Below are 25,290 nucleotides of genomic sequence, written 5' to 3'. Positions count from 1 at the left end.
TCTTAACCTGAAACTGTTCTTAACCTGAGGTACCACTTTAGCTAATGGGGCCTCCCACTGCCGCCGGGCTGCTGCTGTGCGATTTCTGTTCTCATCCTGAAGCAAAGTTCTTAACCCGAGGTACTATTTCTGGGTTTGCGGAGTCTGCAGCCTGAAGCGTATGTAACCTGAGGTACCACTGTAATTAGAAATTGTGCATTTCTAACAATAAATTTTATGCCATCACCATTAATGTAGATAGATGTATGACAGGTGCTCAGTGTCACATAGAAATCTTTTGGCTTTTGCAAATAGCTTAGGATAAGGTTACTAATTTGCTTTAACTTCCTGTTTTGTTTTGTGTGCATGGTTTTGTTCTTTTACTGTGAAGTGCCTTGAACAAAATGAGTGAGCGATTGGATGCAAATTTATGAATTCTTTTCAGTGCCTAGTGTGGGAATAGTTACTATTTTTTTTACAGAGCAGGCTACTTGTGGAGCTTTGATTGGTCCATGGTAATTATTCTGGACCACATAGCTCCCATTTCCTCCTTAGGGCCTGGATCCTTCTTCCCCTTACTCTTGACCCTTATTCCAGCCCCACTGTTTCATCCTTGACACTTTTCTCTTATTCATGGACCAGCCATATTTTCCAGTCCTTGTGTAAACTGACTAGGAAGGGAGGGAATAATTTCTACCTTTGGTTATATGTGCATAATTTCAGGAGAATCATATTAAAGCTACTGGAGATTTTATCAGGAGAAACTGTGGATCTTAACAAAGCTTTTACCATACCTCTCCATACAGCTGCTCAACAATCACATTGCTTCCCGTTAGCGTACTTTTCAGCTGTGTGACTAGCCTCTCCATTTCACTGATTTCCAGTTTCATCAGTTGGAAGTCCAGTTCAGTGTAAGAAATGCTCATCTTCTCCATGCGCTCAATCTTGATGGTTAGGTTTACAATCTTTTTTTCATACATTGCAATTTCTTTGGTGTACTTGGTAATCTATACATATACACAGGAATGTATTCCATTTTAGAAAATGTATTTAAGATACCTTTTAAAAAGATAAGTTTTGCCCCACTGCACCTCTGTAATCTCGCCAAGATCAAAATATGATTACTTGGGTACCACTGAGCACAGAAGCTTATATAACATTGCTGTGGATTCTGGTCTAAAAATAAAGACAAAGATTACAGATAAATGACATAGATAAAGAAGAATGTCTGCAGGATAGGGAAAGTGTAATCACTGTTCAGCTACATTTTTCTCAGTGGGTTTTAATTTTTATTGAGTTCAACAGAAAAGTGCCTCCAACTGTGACAGAATGACATAGATGATCCTTATCCATACTTTAAAAAAAATATCTGGTGAATTCATCAATCAAGTGCAATCGATCACAAGAGCTTTTAGGCAGAAATACATTTATATAGATTACCTACCTTACCAATTGCAGGGGCCAACACTGCATACACACGCTACTTTCTATATCTAAAGATGTTTTGGAAGCCTGAGTACTGAGTATCCATGGAAATTAACTAGGTAAAGTCCCATTCTCGGAACCAGATGCCCCTGGGACAAGGCAGAGAACCCCAAGAGTCCCTGCCTATAACTACAGACGAAATGGATGTATAGGACACATGGTCTGCATTGCAGCCTTCCTTTTATTTCACACCAGTTAACTATCATGGCATCACCTGTCACAGGGAAGGGAAGAAGTTTGAACCACCCAGTTCAAGTTGGTTGCTGAGATTCCTGCAAAGCATGTAGAACTAAATAGGCCTTCACAGAACAGCAATTTCTGGTTGAATTTTCAGGAGGGTTAGGGGAATGAAACCTGGAAGAATGTGAACTCAGGGTGTATGGGAACATCATAGTAAAAAGTAAAAAGTAAAAATGAACAATGTTTCACAATCATGACCTTATAATTAGATTTAGCTTATCACCAAACGTATCATTTGTACAGTTCTGTTAGCTGAGTACATGTGGTGAACAATCCAAAGCCATACAGGTTCTTTTCGGATAATGTCACTCTCTAGTTAACCCTTCAGATTGTGATATTTAATAGGTTTTCATGTCAGGATGATTGACTGTGTAAAAGAAATCCTCAGCATTGTGATTCCAGTGTGAGATTACAAGAGGACATACCGGTGCAATATAAGCACGGCTCAAACAGATGCTTGGAAGTGTAGTGCCTGGGGCACCTAGCCATTTTCAAGAACAGTTATGCATTTACAAGGTCCATCAATCATTTGCTGCTGGAAATAATAAGAAAGGTGATGACTTGAATAATGTTTTTATATAGAACAATAACAAATGAGGTTGCATTTATTTTATGTCTTTACCAAATGACCTCAACTATGAAACAGAAGCCTCAAAAAGCTCTTTATTTTCCCTGTATAAACAATTCTCATAAATAAGTGAGTATCTTTAACACCCCTGTAGAAAAGCTTTGTTTTCATGTCTGACCCGATCTGTTATCTGCCAAGATTATGTCAGAGGATGTGTCGCTCTGCATCTAGCTTGAGGGTTTGTTGCCCTGCTAGGCTGAATTGTCCAGCTGGACTGCGGAGTCGCAAAGGTTTGGGGCAGGGCTGGGGGGTTTCTTTTTCCAGCTACCATAACTTTAATCACATAGTGCTCCACAGGAGAACAACACTGTTTGGTTTCAGAAATTTCATTGTTTAAAACTATCCTTAAACAGCTTTCAACTGGGAAGACGACTTTTTTTGTAATCACTTATTTTGCTGAATAGCTCAAGATAATTTGCTAGTAAGCACAAATGATTAAAATGATTTTTAAAAAGTTCCTATCAAAATTATTCATGTAGGTTGTTAAATTATTTTTGTAGTCCTACAAGTGGGACCCCATTAAGAATGAACCAAATGGCTGATTTTAGTCCTTGACCATCCCTTCTTAACTTCTGCAAGCAATCTGTCACTGCTGGAATAGATGACCCTTTACAATTCTATGATTATACGATTCTCAGTCTGTTGTCTGATTCTTTGTGAAGTCAGGTGAGAAAGCCTTCACAGCCTAATTCCTATACTTCCAATTTTTCTGTTCAGGATGGGATTTTAAACTTTATTCAGGCCCATATTTTAAATGTATGTTCAACTCTCATACATGGGCCCTGGAGGAATAAATTGCAATTAATATATCCTCTCCTGCCTATTAAATCCCATCCCACAGTTAGAGAGGTGGACCTTTGGGTGACAAGGAAATCAAAGGTGTGCTAAACAAGAGAAGGAGATGGCAGAGAAGCTGAATGAATCACTTGCATCTATCTTCATAGAAAAGCCTATAGCACAGATCTCTGTGCCTGAATAAACTTTCAGTCTGAGGAACAAATAGTGGTTACAAGAGACAAAGTTCTAGATCTTATTGAGAAAAAAAACTAAAAAAATCTGGAAGTCTGGATGTTATCCACCCAAGAGATCTTAAATGACTCAAACGTGAAATTGCTGTCAAAATATTTTTTAAAAACTGAAATGAATGTATGTATGTATTGTATGTAAGGGATGCAGGTGGCGCTGTGTGTTAAACCACAGAGCCTAGGACTTGCTGATCAGAAGGCTGGCGATTTGAATCCCAGCGATGGGGTGAGCTCCTGTTGCTCGGTCCCTGCTCCTGCCAACCTAGCACGTCAAAAACGTGCAAGTAGATAAATAGGTACTGCTCTGGCGGGAAGGTAAACGGTGTTTCTGTGCACTGCTCTGGTTCGCCAGAAGCGGCTTAGTCATGCTGACCACATGACCCGGAAGTTGTACGCCAGTTTCCTCAGCCAGTAAAGCGAGATGAGCGCTGCAACCCCAGAGTCAGTCACGACTGGACCTAATGGTCAGGGGTCCCTTTACCTTTATGTATTGTATGTAGAGAGAGAGAGGGAGAGAGAAAAATTGATGACCTTCTCACAAAAATATTTAACTTGTCTCTAAGATCAGCCTCTGTACCTGAAGACTAGTTAGTGGCCAGGGTAATACCGTTTTTTAAAAAGGATCCAGGCTGGATCCAGGGAACTACAGGCTGGTTACATTTAAAACTGGTGAAAAGCATTGTTAAAGATAGAATTACCAAGAATACAAATGAAAGTCCTGCTGAAGATGAACAAACTGGCTTCGGCAAGGGTCAGTCCTGTCTCACTAACTTACTACTACTACTACTAGTAAATTTTTATTATACCCCACCCTCCCCGGCCAGAGGGCGGCTAACACCAATAAAATTACAATAAAACATAATGGGGGGATCCCAGTTTATTAAAATACGGGTTAAAATACTATTTAAAATGCAGCCTCATTTTAATAATAGCTCATAAATCAAAACCATAAGGGGAGGGAAACATAAGGGTCAGACTGAGTCCAAACCAAAGGCCAGGTGGAACAGCTCTGTCTTGCAGGCCCTGCGGAAAGATGTCAAGTCCCGCAGGGCCCTAGTCTCTTGTGACAGAGTGGGGCCAGTACTGAAAAGGCCCTGGGACCAATCTAACCACCTTGCGGCTTGGGACCTCCAAAGTGTTGTTATTTGTGGACCTTAAGGTCCTCCGCGGGGCATACCAGGAGAGGCGGTCCTGTAGGTACGAGGGTCCTAGGCCCCATAGGTCATAGTGGACAGCTCTCAACCCAGTGTATGGCAGCTGTGAAAGATGCAAATTCCATGCAAGTGATCATTAGGAAAGGAACTGAAAATAAATCTACCAGCATCATAAGGCCATTATATAAATCTATGGCATTACTGTACCTGGACAGTTCTGGTCACCTCACCTGAAAAAAGGATATTGTAGAGTTGGAAAAGTTCAGAAACTGGCAATCAAAATTATCAAGGGGATGGAGCACCTCCCTTAGGAGGAAAGGATATAACATTTGGGGCTCTTTAACTTAGAGGAAAGGTTTAAGGAGTAAGGAGAGAAATGACAGAGGTCTATAAAGTTACGCATGGCAGGCATAACACTATAATCCATGGACCATCCAGTGAAGCTGAATGTCAGAAGATTCAGGACAGAGAAAGGAAAGGACTTCTTCACATGTGGCATTATCAGAGGTGCCAATTTTCGGGTGAGATTGAGGGGGCAGATGTTGCGCGTGTGACATCATGACATTAAGTCTGCATATGCTTCAACGTTGGTCCAACATTTCTTGCCCTCTTGCCCGCCCAACACCACTGATGCCTCTTCACATCTCGTACCCCCATGTTCTTTTAAATAAACTCTATATATTGACTTTCTGTGGGTAATAGAAGAATCTTACAAATGAAATGGAACAACATAGAGGAGATAAAGTTCAGTGTGTAGTTAAAAATGTAATGAGGGTAACACAATGGGTGAATCGGAGGTCATGGTGAATTTAACCACCAATCGTTTTTCTTTTCTTTTTTCTTTTTTTACAATGTGTATTAATCATGGATTGAGTACTTGTTTATTTCCTTCTATTTTTGATTTCCAATGACTATTTATGTTACTTAGTATGTAATACAACAAAGCATTCAAAACTCAAAAAAAAAAAAAAAAAAAAAAAAAGAAGAAGGAAAAAAGAAGAAGTGCACTTCCGGAAGTGCAGCCTGGCTTCCTGAAGGATATCAGCAGCCTTAGCAGGCCTTGGTGGAGGCTTGGCAGCAATCGAAACAGGAGATCATGGATTGACATCAGAAGCCGAGGCAGCTTCTGTCAATCAGTGATGACCCTGTTGGCAGGAGGAGGAGCAGGAGGCGGCTTGGTGCTCGGCCTCCTTCTCCCTCTCAATATGGAGAAAAAAATATTGAGGGGGCTGAAGACACCTCTGCCCCTAGTAGATGGTGCTATGCTGCATATATATACTGTGGGATTCACTCACACAAGAGGCATGATGGCACCTACATGGATTAGACAAATTTATGGAGATTCTTGGCATCTAGGGCCAGATCGTCCACTATCAGTTGGTGTTTCCTTGCCCTGGCTCTTCATGGTTCCCATTCAGCCAACACAACTCCTTCCTGGGCCAGGATCCTCTCTTCTCTGCAGACAGGGACATTCGTCAACAAGAGGACAGAGATGAACATATGTAAGCCTCACCCTGGGCAGGTGTGTCATAATTCCTATTACTTTAAAGAAAATTGTTTAAGCAAAAAACAAATGTTCCCAGAGAACTGTCTCTGTCTCCACCACCTCCCTGTTGTAGATTTTTTTTTTTATGCTTAAACTTCTTATCTCTTCCTGATTATACTGTTAGAAAGTTTATTAATATTTATGGCCAGAATTTATAATTTAGTGTTCTGTCTTTCCTCCTGATTAATTCAAGGGCACTTCATTTGTTACGACGTCTGGTTCCTGGAGCAGTCAAATAATTTCTCCTGGACACCTAATTGAAACCCTGCATATTTTTCATCAAGCAGCCAATGTCAAATGCTGGTTCTTGGCTGCATGAGGTATTTCCACCCCCAAACAAACCTCAACCACCCCCACATCCTCGAAATTACAGATGTTGGGGCTTATTTGTGGGGATTTTAATGAATGTTGCAAGGGAAAGGCAGCAGAATTCCTATAGCAAACCACAAAACAGCAAAAGGCTAAGCAGCTTTGCTTTAATTAGACAGCCTCATGACCACATGAAAACAACCCACTGTTGTGCAGCTTCACAAGGCAGAGGGAGCTGTTGAATCCCCCACCTTCAGGTCTTGCAATATTTTCATACAGAAAGGAGGAGTATCAGGCTATTATCACCCTTCTTTTGTGTGAGAAGATCCACCTTGCTTTCGCCCATAACTACCTGCCACAATAATAACAGGAGCTTCCCTTGCCGTTACAGTAAAAGCGTGGCTAATCAGTAGATTCTGTATCCACAGACACCCCCCAACCCCAGTATGTTAAGCAATATGCTTAATGTGGGGCTCTCAACCAAGGAAAACATTTCACTTGATTAACTGGCTGCTTTTTAACCTCTGATTTTATTAATTACGCCTGCACAGAACCTCAGGACATGTGCCTTTTTGAAAGTTAAAGGAAGTATAGGTTACAATGCAATGTGACAAAGCTAACTCTCGTTCTTTGAAGGAAAGGGCATTTTTAATCTTTTCCTTTGTGTTTCTGACTTCTGTTCAACCCCATGGCAAGTTCTATTTTGTCTCCCATGCTAGTCAACATCTATTTTAATCCATTGGATGTCCTCATCTGGATATTTGAAGCATGTTACCACCAGCATGCTGATGAAAGTCAACTCTTTCTCTTCATACTATCCAAATCAGAAAGGGCTGTGCAAGTGCTGGAATGATGCCTGAACACTGGGATGGGTTGGATGACGGCCAGTAAACTGAGGTTGAATTCTGATAAGACAGAGAGTCTGGTGATAAATGGTTCCAGTTCCAAGAAATAGGTGAATGTCATGTTCCACATGGGGTGCCACTCCCCCTAAAAGAACAGGTTTGTAGTCTGGGGGTGCTTCCAAGCTGTAGGTGCTCATGTGGCCTGAGTGGCTAGGCTCAGCTTTGACTGGTTTGCTAGCTGCACCTGTCCTTGGAACAGGGTGACCTATCAGTCACCCAGAGCTCTTATGCGAGGGTGTGGCATAAGAAATAAAATGATAATAGCAACACTGCCAATAACACACCAGAATTATAACAGCAATGATCAAGTGGTCCCTTAATTCACAGGCTAACTGATTAAGATTATCTGATTAAACTGCAGGAGTCAAAGTCTTAGGTGCTTAATCAAACAGATTAAAGCCTGCAGTTGCCAATTAGACCAGAAAAATATAGAAGGTTGTGTAACGTCACTGTGCACTATCTACTGAGAAATTATTCTGCACAGACCCTGTGAAACAAATGGGAGCTGATTTCTCCCTCCCTCTCTCTCTCAACTTAGTTTTAAAAAAACCAGAAACTATATGTGCTGACTACAGAGGTGTATACTTTTATTTATTTTTTAAAGTAACTTACTTTTGAAAGCTCACTCTCAAATTTATTTGAGAGCTGTTGGGCTAAGATCTCAAGGCTCTCCATCCTCTGCACAGGGAATGTGGTGTCTGGTAAGAACACGGAACATCGGCAAACTTTGTGGTCATCCACAGAACCAGTCACATTAGCAAATGGCTGCAAGAAAATTGGGGTTGGGGGAAATAACATGAATGTTATACAATTATTGACACAAAAGCGTAAAAGCCTGAGAGAACAACTGGCCTGTTTGACTTCATTGGTCATTGATAAGAAACAAAATCTATTTAGTGGGTGTCATACCTGTTGAGCACTCCTTTTCCCTCTTCATGTTGTGTGCTCAAGCAAGTTCAAAGTGAAGAAAAGAGGCTAGATATTTACAGTACATCAGTAATTCCCCAAAGTACCGTACTCATAATTCTATAATTACCACACCACCATTGCTGTTGTTGTGCTGTTGTTTGACATGAAAAAGCAAAACCTGGCCCAACTCCCTGTTCCCTCACACTGAACATGGCCTCTAGGCTCTGAGAAGCTGGTGGCAAATTCCACTCCTCACTCTCACTCCAGAAACTGGAGGATTCTTTTAAAATAAAAAATGGAAAAAAGAATAACTGAAGGGACTATAGTCCCTTGTCCTGCTCCCAATACTGTCCCCTAATTTGTCAGTGCTTGGAACTGTAAATATATATTGCTTTCTCCTCCAGAACAACTGGACTCTTTGGAGCCTCCTCCACTTAAAAATGGGGACAAAAGGCCTTGTTCTGCTGCCACCAGGCCCTGGGCTGCTTTGTGCTCCTCGCCACACAGAGGCCAGGCTCTGACTGTTGAGAATATTCTTGTGGGTTTTCCTATTCACCTAAAGGTAATAGCTGGCCAGAGTCTGGAAGATTCAGATTATGCCCCTCAGTGGCAGATAACTCTTAAAAGATTGTTTTAAGACGAAGAAGGAGGTAGGAAAAATACCTCCCTGCAGCCAAGGGTGATGCATTCCAAAGCATCTTGGAATGCCTTGCATGCAGTGCACTCCTACTGTGTACAAGCATTGTTAGCATCCTGCAATATGGATTACTACCTTTTGACAGGTTTTCCCCCAAACCAGATTTGGTCTGAATTGAGAAAAAGAATAACTTAGCCGCACAACAAGCTGGTAACGTGTACACAGCAAATAACCCAAGTTGAAGTTCTGAATTGGGGAGCAAGAGAGACTGAGAAAAGACACAGAACGTGCTGAGGTGGGTTTAGGCAGAGGGGGGCGCGGTTCCCGTAAATACAAACAGTATCTGGAGATGCAGAGATGCCTTGCTGGATATCTAATGTGGGACACAGGAACTTGCTTTGTTTGAGCGCTAAAGCTGTCTACCTCCAGTTATGCTAACATTTATACATAAGCTCAAGTATGATATAATATTGTAAGGTTCCAGTGATCCCTCTTTTGAATGGAAACTGAATATGGAGAAGTACCATGCCCTTGGATCTTCCCATCCCTCAGTGAGATGAGGCACATGTAGGCTCCTGCAACACCTGCAGAGAGAGCAGGCAAGTTCCCTAAAAGCAAATTGTGCCTCCTCTGCTAAAGAAGAGACAAGGCAGGCATAGAACAACAACAGACAGAGAAAGTCAACAGCAGCTCTGCATTCTTCTCCAGCTTCCTCTGCCTGGTGAAACCTACAGAAGTCTCAACAGAGAAAGCCTGGCTCACCGGCAGCTACTTTTCACTCAATGACTTTTTGAAGCTAAGCCTGTGGTTGAAGGGTCATCAAGGGTCAGGGGTGGACCAGGTGCCTCTGCAACCTTGTCCAAAATTGCAGGTGCAACTCTTATGTTTCTAAACTGCTCACCCTGCATTCTGTTTCTTGGTCACAGTTGTTTGGAATGCTGGGAACCTTCCCTGGATGAGATTAGATAGCATGAAAGAACCTAGGATTTCTCTCCCAGCCACCCCGCCTTCCTGTAAGGGTTTGCAACAGATTTATTTCCAACCAATTCAAATTTTATGGTCTTGCTTGCTATTTTTTGTGACCAAGTAGATAGTTCTTACATAATTTATATTTAGTATATTTAATAATAATAATAATAACAATAATAATTTTAGTAAGATGATTCATAAAACCTGTTCCAGACACTCCAAGTGTCTCTATTTTCCAGGGACATCCTTGATTTAGAGGAGCCATTCCCATTTCTGATTTGATCCTGGAATGTCCTCCATTTCCTTAGGATGTCCCTATTTTCATTGGAGAAATGTTGGAGGGTATGGAGTTATCTGACCCCTGAGCCACCTGAAGGCAATCCTTTAATGTTTAATCTTTTTTTGTTTTTATATAAGTTGGAAGCTGCCCAGAGTAGCTGGGGCAACCCAGTAAGATATGTAAATAAATAGGGAAATGATCATTATGGAATGGGACATCCCTATTTTCATCAGGGAAATGTTGAAGGACATGCTGTTCTACTGGCTATAAATTTGGTGTCACTGAAATAAAGCCTAATTCATCCCTGCCTCCCTTTCCCCTCTTCTTACTGTGTTGTCTGCTCTGTGGTGAGTTCTAAATTGTAAGGCCTTTGGGGCAGGGTCCTGTCCTCCTGTATACTGTGATGGTATAATATAAACACCAACAGCAACACAAATATAAAATAACCCCCCACCCTTTGCTTCCCTCCTGACCTCCCCTATCTTTTGGGGGATGCTTTTTGGAAAACCTACCACAGAACTTAGTTGGGAATCAGCTGCTTTTGAACACTCTCGCCCAATTTAACCTGAATAATATTGTGATGATTATGCCAGAAGGAAAAGAACTACAATATATGGAGTTAATGATAAATAATAAAGAGACATCTCTTACCCCAGTTGTTGGCCTTGGTGCAGTGACATTTGCTGCAACTGCACATTGCAGAAGAAACAGCAGCCCAGCTGCACTGATAGACTTCATCTCCCCAGCTTGGACACATCTGATGAAGCATGGAGAGGGAAGTCTCTTTATAGTGTGGTCTGGGGATTTCCCTTCAGGGGGCTTGCGCTTAGAAGGAATTTGTGCAACTGGTTGGATGACAAAATCAGAAGTGTGAGTCACAATACCACCAGCAACTGAACAAGAACATTTATTTCATTGTTTGTCCGCAATAGTTCTTGCAAAACCCCTTCTGTTACGGCCAACATCTTATCAGAGTGATTACAGAAGACAGAAATACCATTTACCATTTCCTCCTAAGGTGGGAAGTGATGACTTGGGCTAAGCTGAGCTGGGCAGTTTTCTCTATGCCTGTGGCTTAATCAAGAGCTTTCCAAACTTTTCATGTTGGTGGCACACATTTTAGACATGAATCATTTTGCTACACAGTAATTCAGTTTTACTAGCAAACAGGAGATTTTGGTGGACATACAGTGGACAGGCAGGGTTGATCTACAGGCCTGTGCCATTTATCAACCATGTATCCCCTTCAAGCACATTGAACCCTAATTAAACCCTAAATAGGCAATATGGATCAATCGCCTGCTCCACTGTGGAAATGCAAACTCTGTCAAACAAATAATTTCATATATCACAACATCCACCCCTATTTCTGGAGAAAATGTGATGAACCAAGAGCAGCAATCAACAAAGCACACCCATGAAGGCAGATTATGCAACTGCAAACAATTATGCTCACCTTGAATGTCTTACAAGGTAAAGGCATTCTTTGAAAGAGAAATACATCACAACTAGCAATACCTATTTTGCATGCCTGGGGGATTTCCCCTACATTTCTCTCGCCCCAGCTTAGAGATTTCCTTTCTGCCTCTACCTTTGTTTGATGAATTGTAGATTCATACACAAAGAGCCCCCAAACAGATCACAGTGTCTATATGTCCTCCTTCAACCTGTGCAGATGTTGCACTCCCAATCAGTTAAATACTACTTCTAAAAAAATATAAAATATAAAAAATATTATATTGTTTAATAAAAACTCCCCCACAAAATCAGCCTATTTCATTTGTTACGATTCATAGACTATTAGAGTTGGAAATGATTCCAAGGGTCCTCTAGCCCAACCCCCTGCGGTGCAGGAATCACAGCTAAAGCATCCCGGACAGACAGCCATCCAACCTCTGCTTAAAAACCTCCAAGGTTATGTACAACCTCCCAAGGGAGTCTGTCCCACCGTCAAACAGCTCTCACCATCAGAAAATACTTCCTGATGCTTATAAGAATTTATTTTCATGTAATTTGAATCCACTGGTTTGGGTCCTGCCCTCCGGAGTACCAGAAAACATGTGTGCCCCTGTGTATAAGACTACCCGCCTTTTTAAATTATTTTTTAGTAAAAAAAAACCTAGTCTTATACACAGAAAAGTACGGTAAGAATGCTTTTTAACAAGGAAGAAAACTTTGATTGTCCATGATTGCAAAATAGATCCTTCAAGATTTTTATTCATGGGGAACATCCTCAAGTCATTACTTTAATTCATTTTTATTTTATTTATTACATTTATATACCACCTTTATCTTCCAAGGATCTCAAGGTTGGTGTCCATGGTTCTCCTCCCCCCCAATTCATCCTCACTGGAACCCTGTACTGTAAATTAGGCTAAGAGATGATGACTGGCTCAAGGTCACCCAGTGAGCCGTCTAAGTTGTATGTGAGAGTTGGAAGCAGGCTGAAGATAGAAGCCAGAGATGGGGAGCCACACTCGATTTCTGCTGGAATCCAAGTCTGTGACCGTGGCAGAAGCGAGACCTTTTGGGGAGTTAATGCTGTGAGCCCCCACCACAGTCTCCACTGTCCCTCACTGCAAGGACACTGAACCCTGTGTAAGAGCATGGAACCCCTGGATTCTCACACCAGTCAGAAATTGGAATGGCGAGCAACATCTTTTTTTCCGGCATAGCACGGTGAACAGGAACATAAGTCAATATATTAAGTCAATATTTGCATTTTATTGCAATGTTCTCTTTTATTCAACACTGAGGACTGAAAAATGCTTCCTGGAAAATTATGCAAGTTCTCCTCACCCAGCCCTAAAATATTTTGAAATAAGGCCAAAAGACAGAGGACACATTAACTTCTCTCTCATAGAAGCAAAAGAACATGATGTGAGGAATTTGACAGGGTACCTCCTTGCCCAATCTGTTGCAAAATGTTTCTTTTCTCAAGCAAATCAGCTTCACCCTTTTGCTAAGATCAGTAGAACAAGGAATTATCAATCAATATAGGCAAAGCTTATCGCAGCCTCTAATTACTTCTATCTTTATCTATCTATCTATCTATATCTATCTATCTATCATCTATCTATATCATCTATCTATCAATGCATGTCGTGCACAGGGCTTTTATCCAGCTAGAACTCACTGGAACTCAGTTCTGGCCCTTCCCAGCTGAGCACCATTGCCATTATAAGAGAACAAGGGAGGTGTTGAGTTCTGGCACCTTTTTTTCCTGAAAAATAGCACTGGTTGTGTGGGATAAAATACTGGAACTGGAAAGCAATGTGGCAAACAACTCTGTGGATAACATCCAGGTATAATAATGAATGCCAATGTTGAAGGAAGGAAGTTGCAGACAGGTGTCCTGAACTGCCCAATGTTAGCAGCTGTGGGGCTCATTCTGGAAAGTTGCCCAGGAAGGATTCTGGCTCTCAGGCTGAAAACTTTGATCATTCCTCAAAATCCCAGTGGAGTTTAACATTTACTGCGAGAAAACTCTTTGGATGCTGAAGGCCCACCCTGCCCAGTCTACCCCTCAAACCACAGAGGAAACCACAACATTAAATCCTTTTCAGTACACATCAAAAGTAGCTCCTCCTTTTCCTAACTTTTATGAGAGTTTCTGATGGACTAAGGCAGGCTGGATTATCATGCTATGTCTGTGTTTTATGGATCACATCATACTAATAGCTAGATGCCATGATTTGGGACCCAGCTGGATGCCATGACCTAGGGACAGATGTCAGGACCCATGAGCCGGGCCGGATTTATGTATAAGCTAAACAAGCTGTAGCTTAGGGCCCCACTCTCTTGGGCCGCCCCCTAAAAAAAATATTAAAACAGCGACAATTTGTTGTTGACAAAGGACAGCTGGACATATAAAGGGCCCCATTCCCATTACCTTCAGTAGCTTAGGCCTTCATCAAACCTAAATCCCACAGGGTCAAAACTGCATGCACATCCATGCTCACGTTCTCTGTCACATTCTGCTTCCACAGCATCTATTTCTGATACCTGAGTGCCATAACTCCGAGGGGCCAGAACTCAGGACTCAGATACACTCGTCAATTACTGTATTTTTATCTGTATAGATCCAGCCTCAGAGCCATAACTCAGAGGTGCCATAACTCTGAGGTTTGCACGCCATGTACACAGCTGACCTCAGCCTGCTGAGTGCTGAGTTTGCATAAACTCATTCCCAAAATCACAACCACAAGACATTTCCACAGTTGCAACTACAAGACCAGTTACACCTGGCCTGGCCTGAGCTCCAGATACAGGAAGCAACTGTTCTGCAGTCAAGTAGAAGAATACCTTACTTAGGCATGCTTTGTGCATGTATGTTCCTTGCCAATGGTGATGCAGGAAATCATGTCTTTTCTACAATTGTATAGATGCTCTGTGCATCCTTTGCTTTACACTTGGTCTTTTGGGAAATACTGTATCCTACCAAGACTTATTGCTGCGGCTATGAATAAACTCTTTTTATTTTTCCGTCCACTGTCTCTTTATTGGCTCTGGGAGCATTTGGACTTGGTTGTGGTAACAATATGTCAAAGTTATGTTACATCTGAATATAAGCCCTATGATGTGGAAGGGTCCTCTCTGTTATTTTCTAATATTATATATAATGTTCGCATGGGCATAGCCAGGATTTATTTTAGGCAGGCTGGCTTTATGGGGGGGGGGGGGCAGAACCGAGTTATCTGTGACACAATTCATCAGTTAGCTATTTTTATTTACTTATTTGTTTTACTTACTTGACCCCCTGACTATGCCCATGCACCGCTGTGAGGATTTTGTGCTGCCAAAGCTAGCTGGGATAACGCTCCAGGCACACAGCCATTTCTGTACTGAAGATTTATTGCCAAAAGTTCAAAGCAGTTACAAGGGTTCAAAAAGCACATCCATCTCTTGCTCAGTCAGATGAATCGACTGGCAATCTTTTTTACTCCTCCCCCAGCAGGACCATTTCCTCAGTGCACGCCTCCTACTTCCTCTGTTCTGTGAGTGGTTAGTGCCTGGCACTGGCTCCCCCCTCCCTATTTCCTCCTCTGAGTTGGATGAGAAACTGCTGATGAGCAATTTAGGCTCTCTGTAATTGCCTCTCCCCCCCTCGGCTCTTTGGCCATTTCCAATTCCCTGACATCCACCCCCTCCTCAAAGGCCCCCTCCCGTTCGGGAGACTCGATCGTCCCCATTTCTTCCTTCTCCAGGGTGGCGGGGGGGGGGACCTGGAAAACTCCCCTCCTCCTCATCCGTATCTTCGAAAACCTCCCTCCAATCCTCCCTCAAACCTGCAGTTCCTTGTGTTCCCCAATAGACGCTTTCTTCTTCTTCTTCCTCCTCGTCAGATGGTAGGAATCCCTCGAACTTCTCTTCATCATCCATCGTCCCGAACACCTGTTGAAAAAACCTACCCCAGGGTTTGGGTTTGTCAGGGAAGAAATTGTGGAACTCCTCCACTAGGCCCTCATCAGTGATACAGCTTTCCGGGACCCAAGTATTCTCTGAACTCGGGGCCCCTTCCCACGCCACCAGATACTCTAACTGTTCCCCACTCCAGCGAGAATCCAGTATTTCTGTCACCTCGTTGCACTGCTCCCTTTCCTCCATTTCGGGTGGTAGGAGTTCTCCCTCCCCACTACCCTGCCTCCTTCCCCCCTCCCTGTAGGGGGACAGCAGTGACCTGTGAAACACCGGATGGATCCTCATGCTCTCCGGCAACCTTAATTTAAATGCTACCGGGTTGACTTGCTGGATTACCTCAAAAGGCCTCACCCTCCTGGGCTTGAGCTTCTTGCAGCCTCCTTTCCAAGGCAACCCTTGTGTGGACAACCACACCTTGTCCCCAACCCGGATGACCTCCCCCGGCAGCCGATGCTTGTCGGCTCCCTCTTGTAGATCTCCTTAGCCCTTTCCAAGTTCAACTGAATCTGCAGGTGGATCGCCTCCATCTCCTCTACAAACTGTTCTGCTGCAGGCACACTCCACAACTCCTCCCCCCTTCCCGGAAAGGCCAGGGGGTGACGCCCGTGATTGGCAAAGAACGGAGTCATCCCTGTGGATACATTCTCCGCGTTATTGTAAGCAAACTCTGCCAGGGCTAGTTTGTCTACCCAATCGTTCTGCCTTTGACTGACATAACACCGCAAATACTGTTGCAAAACAGCATTCGCTCTCTCCACTTGCCCATTGGCCTCAGGGTGCCTCGCCGTTGTGAAACTCACCTCCACCTGCAACAAACCCATGAGCTTGCGCCAAAAACGTGAGGTGAATTGAGTCCCCCTATCCGAAACCACCCGAGCAGGTACCCCATGCAACCTAAACACATGCTCTACAAACAGCTTGGCGGTTTCTTCCGCCGTCACGGCATGCGAGCAGGCCACGAAATGGCACATTTTGGTTAGGAGATCCACCACCACCATGATAGCAGTCTTATCCTTAGACTTAGGCAGGTCAGTGATAAAATCCACCGCCACCACTTCCCATGGCTTTCCTGGTGTGGGTAAAGGTTCCAGCAAACCTGCTGGTGCCGCCCTCTCCCCTTTGGCCCTCTGGCATGTGTCACACCCTCGCACATATTCTCTTACATCCTCTCTCACTTTGGGCCACCAAAATTCCCGGGTGATCAGTAGCATAGTCTTGTGTTGCCCAAAATGCCCTGCCGTGCAGCTGTCGTGGAGTTGTTTGAGAACTCTGGCCCTAAGATTTTCGCCTGGAACATACAAGGCCCCTCGATAGTACAGGAGCCCCCCTTTCACTTCGAAACCACCCTCGGCACCCCTCTTTTCCCTTAACTCCCCGATCTTTTGCCTCGCAAAGTCATTGTCTCTGAGCAGCTGCATCAGTTCGTCGTCCTTGACCAACGCCCCCCACACACATCCACTGGTTCTCGGGGAACATCAGTCTAGCAACCGGAGGCCCTTCTTCCACCAGATACTCTGGTTTCCGTGACAGCGCATCCGCCCTCGCATTCTGCTCTCCTGGCACATATTGGATCTTAAAGTTAAAGTTGGCAAAGAACTCCGCCCATCGTATCTGTCTCTGGCACAACACCCGCGCCGTACGCCAGTTCTTGGGGTCGGTGCACACCAAAATTTGGTGCCTCGCCCCAATCGGGAAATGGCACCATTGTTTGAATGCAGCCACAATCGCAAGCAATTCCTTGTCGTAGATAGTGTAGTTTTGCTCCGATTTATTCAGTTTCCTTCTCGCTGAACACCTCCTGTAGGTCCCGATAATACGGAGGAATTTCAGTCGTCCCTGCTTTGCATGCTGCTGCCATCCTGGCCTCCGTTTGTTGAGGTTGCTCTAGGCCCAGGCAGTTCTCCATGCAGTGGGTCAAACCGAACGTCAGGGACCGTTGATGCCAGGAAACCACCGGATCGTGCAAGGCCAACCAGCTCATGCCCAGTATGATAGGCCGGCCTGCCAACGTGGCCAGATTCAGATACTTTATTCGGCTATAAGCCCACAAGGTAAAACCAATCATAAATAAGGTAAAATAAAGCCCACAAGGTAAAATAAGCCCACAAGGTAAAACCAATCATAAATAAAGTAGCATTTTACATTCTAAAATATCAACTAAAATATTTCAATGCGTAATCTCCTTCACGTTACGTACCATCTCTAGATATACCATATTGTGGCCTTGAGTATAAGGATGGTGGATAAAGTTTACTAGATTTTTAATAGTCATGCAGTCCATGAAGTCTTTTATATGAAAGAACTGAATTCAGGAATCTGGCAACCTGTAATGTTCTATAAGAGTCAATGTCCTGGAGTAGATAGGCAAGATTCAGGTGGTTTAGCAACAGTTTCCGAAATGATTGAACTCAGAATCCTTGATCAGGGAACAAAATATAAAGGACAATTAAACAAGATATGATAAAGGGATTCTATTGATTTGTTGTCACATGTGCATAAAACAGAGGTTTTACCGTTAGAAAATCTATTGCTCAACACGTTTGAGGGGAACACATTAAATCTGGCTCTAACAAAAGCGAATCTATGCGACGCAACCGATAAGGTAGACAGATATCGAGGTATCTGGGACATAAATGTAATGCCCTGATTTATTGGGGAACATGTACCTCCGCCTGTAGTAAGATTTTGTTGCAAATCAACCTCCTCCAATCTTTGTTTGATGACCTTTTTTGCTGTAATTAGATCTAAATTTAGTATATCGGAAGGAGAGATTCCATAAGACAATAGTTTGGAATGGATTTTTGTTGCCCATGGGCTGGTAAATTCATCTCTCCAAAGGCACTGAATAAGATGGTAATTGGGCAATTTATGCCAAAGGGACAGCCAGTAATTAAAGACATGTCTCCACATCCGGATCTCTAAGGAGGGGGTCTTAAGTTCTAAGCGAATAGCCGAGTTGCTTACACAGGAGGGTAACTTCAAAAGGCGTCTGAGAAAAAGATTTTGCAATGTCACCAGAGGCATGAGGTTTACAAAAGCGCCCCATAAAGGGACCGCATAGGCCATAGTTGCAACCACTTTTGCACTATAAACTTTTAAGGCAGATGGAACATGCATAGCCCCCTCTGTAAAGAAAAAGCGTAATAGAGCGTAGATAAGGGCTTTGCCCTTATTTTGTAAATATGTGATATGCGCTTTCCATCCCATATTATGCTGGAAGTAAATTCCTAGATATTGAAATTTGTAGACTTGTTCAATTGGCTTCCCCTCGAGTTCCCACCTATACAATTTACGACTCCTGGAAAAAATTAGGACTTTAGATTTGGAATGGTTAATAGTAAGTAAATTTGTTTGGCAATATAACGCGAAGATCTTAAAGGCCCTCCTCAAACCGATTCTTGAATATGAGAGGATCACCGCATCGTCAGCGTACAATAGTAAGGGGCAGCGATAGTCTGCAAGCCTGGGTGCATGAATGGTGGTTTGGGCCTCAACTAGGGGAGTTCTCATGTCACTAATATAGAGGTTAAAGAGATAGGGGGCAAGGATGCACCCTTGTCATACCCCCCTATTTATTGGCACAGAGTTTGTGAGATCGCCCTCAGGTGTTAACCTCACCCTAGCGGCCGTCCCTTCATGTAATTTGATCATAAGCCACAACAGCCTTTTATCTATGCCCCACTTTGCCAATTTTCCCCATAGCAGCTCTCTAGAGATACTGTCAAAAGCCGCCTTCAGGTCTATAAAAGCGGCACATAGAAGACCATGAGTGGGGGAAGAATACTTCCGCGCCAAATGATATAGAATTATTGCATGGTCAATAGTAGCACTATTTGGTCTAAACCCGGCCTGTTCATGGCCTATCAGATTGGAATCTTCGGCCCATTTGGTTAGTCTGGTTAGCAGGAAGCGAGTATAGATTTTTCCGATGATTGATAATAGACTGATATTACGATAGTTTCCTGGGTCCTCTGGTGGTCCTTTTTTATATATAGGAATTATGATGGACTCCTTCCATGATCTAGGTATCTGGCCCGTGGCATTAATTGCATCAAAGATTTTTGCAAGAATTTTGGCCCACCATGCTGGGTGTTGTTTAATAGCTTCCGCCGGGATCAGATCGGGCCCTGGGGCTTTACCAGTTTTCAGTTTAGCAAGTAAATCAACTATTTCCTCCGGGTCAGTATCTGGCCATATGGGCAAGTGACATGAAAGAGTATCAGAATGAGTGTTAGAGATAACTGTCTGGGAGAAATATTTTCTTAGAAATTGTTCCCATGTCGGGGCTGGTATAACCATCAATGGGTATTTCCTCGATCTTTTGTTGATTAAATTCCAAAAACCACGAGAGCTGCGAAGCTTAGAGGCAGCAATCAGTTCTTGCCAACGTCTTAGCTGCCATTCATGCTTGGCTGACTTCTGTGCCTGTTTGTAAGCAATTTTGGCCTGCAAGTACTCTGGGGGAAGAGTTTCAGCTCCAGAGGATTTATATCTGTTGTAGATACAACAGAGAGAGAGTCTAGCTTGCTTACATTTGGAATCAAACCAAGATGCACCGCACCTGGGTTGATCTCGGTTAACCAGGTGAGTCGGCATCGTAAAGAAGCTAGTTAAATCTGCAGAGAGGTGAGAGAACCACTCCAATATCCTATTTGGTTCAGACAACTCCGCCACTGAAACAATAAGGGGTTCGGAGATATTCCTCTGGAAGAATTCTGCGTATTTTGGGGCCTGTTTCATAGACCATTTAATGCTTCTTACTTGAGCTGCGGCATTTAAACCTACATGAATTGGATGTGAATCGCTAACCGGGTGCCAGTCAATTATTAGCTTGGCCGCTAGAGGTAGGTGGTCACTGAGCTGTACATTGTCTACTTTAAAGTAAAAGAAGTTTGAGAATAGGTCTTCTGAAACTAGAAGGTAGTCTAGGACACTATTTGATGTTGTGCCCAAATGAGTGAATTCACCTGGCACATCCGGAGGACAATTGCCATTCAAAATGTTCAAATTCATACGAATGGCCAATTGATAAAGAAGGACTCCCGCCTCATTCACGCTGATGTCCTTAGATCTTCTTGATGTAAAAGAGATTAAATCAGATTTTGGATAGGGGGGAGGTACCCACCACTTGGCCTTGATAATCCCATCCCAATTGGCGGCTGTACGTGCATTAAAGTCACCACCCATTATCGATGGAATATTAGGGTACATAACATAACATGCCAATAAATGATCTTCCAAAGAATCCCATCTATAATGGAGGTCCGATATAAGACCACCTGGAGGAAGATAAACATTGGTGATTAATAGGGAGAATTTTCCGCTTGAAATCAGACCTGTAAAGGCAAAAGGAGGAAAAGTCTGAACTAGCGAGAGTTTAGCGCTCATTTTAAGCGATATGGCGATTGCAAGACCACCTCTGGACCAGCCACCTTTTTGGGAGGGACTAGCTGGAAGTGATATCAGTTCAAAGCCATTTATATCTATTTTATCTTCTTCCCATGTTTCTTGCAAAAGGATTATCTGAAAAGAGTTTATATAGGACATAAATTCGGGATCTAATCTTTTCCTTTTCCAGCCAGCAATATTCCAACTTAGGACTGCTAGCTGGGGACTTCTATGTTGTTCTTTTAACAGTCAAATCGAAGAAGGGGCAGACTCTCTGGGAGAGACGGAAGATGTAACAAAAAAATCAGTTATTTTACATTGGGAAGATGGTAACTGTGAGGAACCCTCCAAATTAAAATTTTTAACAATTTGGTTCGACTGTTGGAACACCTGGGATGATCTACTAGAAGTAGATCTCTGAACAGGATGTCTCTTCATTTCGAAATTCTTTGTACAACTTGACAGAGAAATACCCAGAGAGGGAGAAATTAAGTCCGTCGGAGGAGACTCTCTAGCAGATTTATCATCAGGCATTAGGATGATTTTATTGATGCGTCCCATCGGGTCTTCAATCGTTTCCGACGACGGGTCCCGAAGTGTGACATTCACATTTTCCTTTAAAGAAGGTAGTTGAAGGGACATCACGGGGGCGGTAATTATAGAAGACTCTCTCAGGGGCATCACTTGTGGACTACTTCTATAACTGGTTGAAACTGGAGAAGATTCTAGCTCTGGCATAGATGAGTGAGTTAAAGAAGGATTTGAATCAGGCAGGGAGATCAGAGTTTCGTCCTTAGGTGTGTTGGCCGGTGGATGTAGATGAAGGTTAAATGAGGATGGCAGAGCCTGGTCGTCTCGTGGAATAGCACTGGGGGCAGAAACAACTTGAAGATTTGAGTCTTGCAAGATAGTTTTTGTTTTCAAAGTGGGGCTGAGCTGAAGAAGGTCGACCACTTCTATCCGGTGAACCCAAGTGGGGTTGTTTGAAGCATCATTAGTATCTTCCCCTCTGTGTTGGACTTGCAAAAGCTGCGATTTTAGCGTGTCAAATCTTTGCATCATCACCTAATGTTCTTTCGGAGGGAGGGCTCTGAACGAATCAATAAGTTCCCTTTCATCAAGGGTAGTCTGTAGGTTTCCGTCCTCATATATGGCTGTTTGAGAGGGTATCAAGATTGGTTGAGAATGGCACGCTGCAGAATCATCGCAGTGGGGCCTGGCAGTATTTTGAAGTAAGGCAGAGTCTCTTGTCCTAATGTCCTCTCCGCCAGGACACCTATTTAGAAGGGGTTTGATCTTGCTATCTGCAAAAACCCTCGTTGCTACGATATCGGCCATGGACAAAAGCGTTTTCCGCCTTACAATAATAGATGGTATCTGTCAGGGGTTCAGGAGCAGAGGCACAGGAAAGGGAGGAAATGGAGAGCGAGGGGGAGGAGTCCGAAGGAAATGTCAGCGATGACAACGGTCCGAGGTCTCTGAGTCTTTCCAGTGAATCGGATGATTCACAGAAAGGGGCTCCCATGGTCAGGGCAAGGGGGGTGCCTAGGGGGACACCCCAGGAAGAAGGGGCCAGAGGGGACTCAGAGAACAGCAGTTGGAAATCCGGACCAGCGTCCACACCAGAGCGCAGTAGGGGGGAGGAGTCCCAGGCATCGGGATCAGGCAGCGCGCTGCCAGTGGGAGAACATGAGGGAGGATTGACCACGCCTCCGTCGGGGAGCGAGGAAACGGTCAAGAGGAAGGTTGAAGGCTGCGCGCGCGCGCCAAGTTCAAATGTACAGGAGGGCGGCACTGTTGGCAGTCCGGATAGGGAGCCAGGTCCTAAAGCCCGCCGAAGAGAGAAGGAGGACTCAGGGGGGTCAACGTCTGCGTCGGAAGAGTCCAGGAAGGAAGGAACCACGGGGGGTAGCAGGACCCAGAGGAGAGAGGAGAGACGGAAGAGGTGGAGTAAGGCTAGAGTCTTAAACTGGTGTACAGGGGGCGGAGATTCAGACGGAGCTTCGCCGGTCTAGACCCTAGACGTAGAGCTGGGGCGCTGAGGCTTGGAAATGGAAACTATACTTCAATAAAGACTTTGTTACATTACTACCGGCTAGCGTTGGTCCTCTGTGAGCTGGGACCAGGAGCCAGCTCTGACAGTATCTTTTCAGAGTGGAACGCAAGTATCACCTTCAAGAAGTTGGTCTGTCGGAACAGGGGCATCACCGCATAAAGGTCAATCTGATGTTTCTTAATTTTTAAAAGTTTGCTTAAACAGTCTTTAGCCCCTTCTAGCAATGACCATCTTCCTATTTCCAACCTGACAGAAAGGCAACTTTTCTTGGGTTGCAGAGTTAATATCTGATTATTCAATTGTGAATTTAAGATATATTTAATTTTAGTCTCCTTTCTTTTATCTGAATTGGGGTGAGGCAATAAGTTTTTGACCTCACGAACTGAAGATTGTGTTATTGATTCAAGTTTTTCGACTTTCAGCAGGATATTGGATAATTGTGAAGATACCTCATCCAGCCTTTTGAAGATACAGTGAAGGGTCTTAATTACTAAGTGTAACTGCTCACAACTGGGGAACTCCCCCATATCAGGTGTTAAACCGTCATCCTGTGTTGAGAGTTTTTCTTTCGTATTCTCCTTTACAGGCTTTACTTTTAAAAAATCCCAAGTCGTCGAAGTTGGCGTGGCTTCCAAATCAATTAGAGGTTGGAAGCGATTTTGGGTTTCCACCGCAAAGCAATGCTCAGCATTGTCACTCCCTCTTCTATTCCGGTGTGGCATCAACCTTGATAGTTTTGGTTTAGGGGATGATAGGGGCTCGTCAAAGTCTCTCAAGCGTTTGTTCTGACCCATACTTTCCTCAGGCCAAGGATTATACGATTCTTAAAATAACATAACATTTAACACACAAATAAAATAGTTAAGACCACTGAGTCCTCTCTCCAATTAGGATAATGGTGTTCTCTTCTCTTTTAGCAGCCGAGGCCGACCCGCTGATATGAGAGAAACAAGGAGCAGTCTGCAGCAATCTGGAGCAGGGCCAAATCTCTCAGAAAGTTTCCATAGCATGTAGCTGCAGCAATTATAAAATGCTTCAAGGACTGACTGGGTCAGTTAAGATAAAAATATAGGTCAGTTAAGATAAAATATAAAGAATTAAAAGAAGATTAAAAGCAATCCGAAGAGCACCGGTAAGCGTGTCTTACCTCGGCGCCATGTTGGAACCTGTCCGACTGTCTATATTGCCAATGTGGCCACGTGAAAGGCGATGACCTCGGAGTGGGTAGACACTCGCATCCTCATGGGAGGTGTTTCATGGGTCACTTCACCTCCCAACAGTTCTCTCCCATCAATTGTAGTGACTTGCAGAGGAAAATCCAAAGGCCTCAGGTTCAGTTGGTGCTGCGCTGCAAACTCCTTGCTAAAAATTGACGCCGAAGCTCCGGAATCAACCAAGGCCGATTCCTCCACCACGTGGCCATTCGGGAGTTCTAGGACCACCTTCAGCACTATGCTTGCTTTGGGGTGTCCGAGCCGAGGACTTTCGCTCTTGCTCCCGCCTGGCTGTTGCCCTGGTTCACTACCAGCCAGGCTGCCCCATTTCCCAAAGTCTGGGGTTCCTCTGCCTCTGCGTGCTGGGTGGCCCCAAACTGGAACGTGTCCAGAGGAGGGCAACCAAAATGGTCAAAGGCCTGGAAACGATGCCTTATGAGGAACGGCTAAGGGAGCTGGGCATGTTTAGCCTGGAGAAGAGGAGGTTAAGGGGGGATATGATAGCCATGTTCAAATATATAAAAGGATGTCACATAGAGGAGGGAGAAAGGTTGTTTTCTGCTGCTCCAGAGAAGCGGACACGGAGCAATGGATGCAAACTACAAGAAAGAAGATTCCACCTAAACATTAGGAAGAACTTCCTGACAGTAAGAGCTGTTCGACAGTGGAATTTGCTGCCAAGGAGTGTGGTGGAGTCTCCTTCTTTGGAGGTCTTTAAGCAGAGGCTTGACAACCATATGTCAGGAGTGCTCTGATGGTGTTTCCTGCTTGGCAGGGGGTTGGACTCGATGGCCCTTGTGGTCTCTTCCAACTCTATGATTCTATGATTCTATGTGTCAGGGCTGGCTCCTGGTCCCAGCTCACAGAGGACCAACGCTGGCTGGTATTTATGTACAAAAGTCTTTATTGAAGTACAGTTTCCATTTCCACGCCGCAGCGCTCCATCCCTACGTCTAAACTTTAGACCGGCGAAGCTCCCTCTGAGTCCCCGCCCCCTGTACACCAGTTTAAGACTCTAGCTTTACTCCACCTCTTCTTTCTCCTCTGGGTCCTGTTGCCCTCCGGGGCCCCTGTCTCCCTGGATTCCTCTGAGGCTGACGATGACGACCCCCCTGACTCCTCCCGCTCTCTTCTGCGGGCTTTAG

General features: G+C 44.0%; 1 protein-coding gene and 1 long non-coding RNA gene across 3 annotated transcripts in view; one reads left to right on the top strand and one right to left on the bottom strand.

Annotated features, from left to right (window-relative positions):
• The window catches only part of OLFM4 (olfactomedin 4), a 51,600-nt gene that overhangs the window by 9,879 nt on the left and 16,431 nt on the right, over positions 1–25,290 (bottom strand). For both annotated transcript variants that reach the window (XM_083448735.1, XM_083448736.1), the window contains exons 2-4: positions 10,718–10,911; positions 7,884–8,036; positions 774–986 (exon numbers count right to left, since the gene is read on the bottom strand). In XM_083448735.1, the coding sequence (XP_083304861.1) occupies positions 774–986; positions 7,884–8,036; positions 10,718–10,911 (560 nt within the window). The remainder of the gene's footprint in view (positions 1–773; positions 987–7,883; positions 8,037–10,717; positions 10,912–25,290) is intronic.
• Positions 17,511–23,998, top strand: LOC310681270. Its single transcript, XR_014513190.1, has 2 exons — positions 17,511–22,248; positions 23,018–23,998. It is a non-coding gene; the product is annotated as an uncharacterized lncRNA (long non-coding RNA).

Source organism: Podarcis tiliguerta (genome assembly GCF_965153285.1).
Source record: "Podarcis tiliguerta genome assembly, chromosome: 7".
Classification (NCBI taxonomy): domain Eukaryota; kingdom Metazoa; phylum Chordata; class Lepidosauria; order Squamata; family Lacertidae; genus Podarcis; species Podarcis tiliguerta.
Note: the sequence above shows the minus strand (reverse complement) of the source record. Positions and strands in the feature narration are given on the sequence as shown.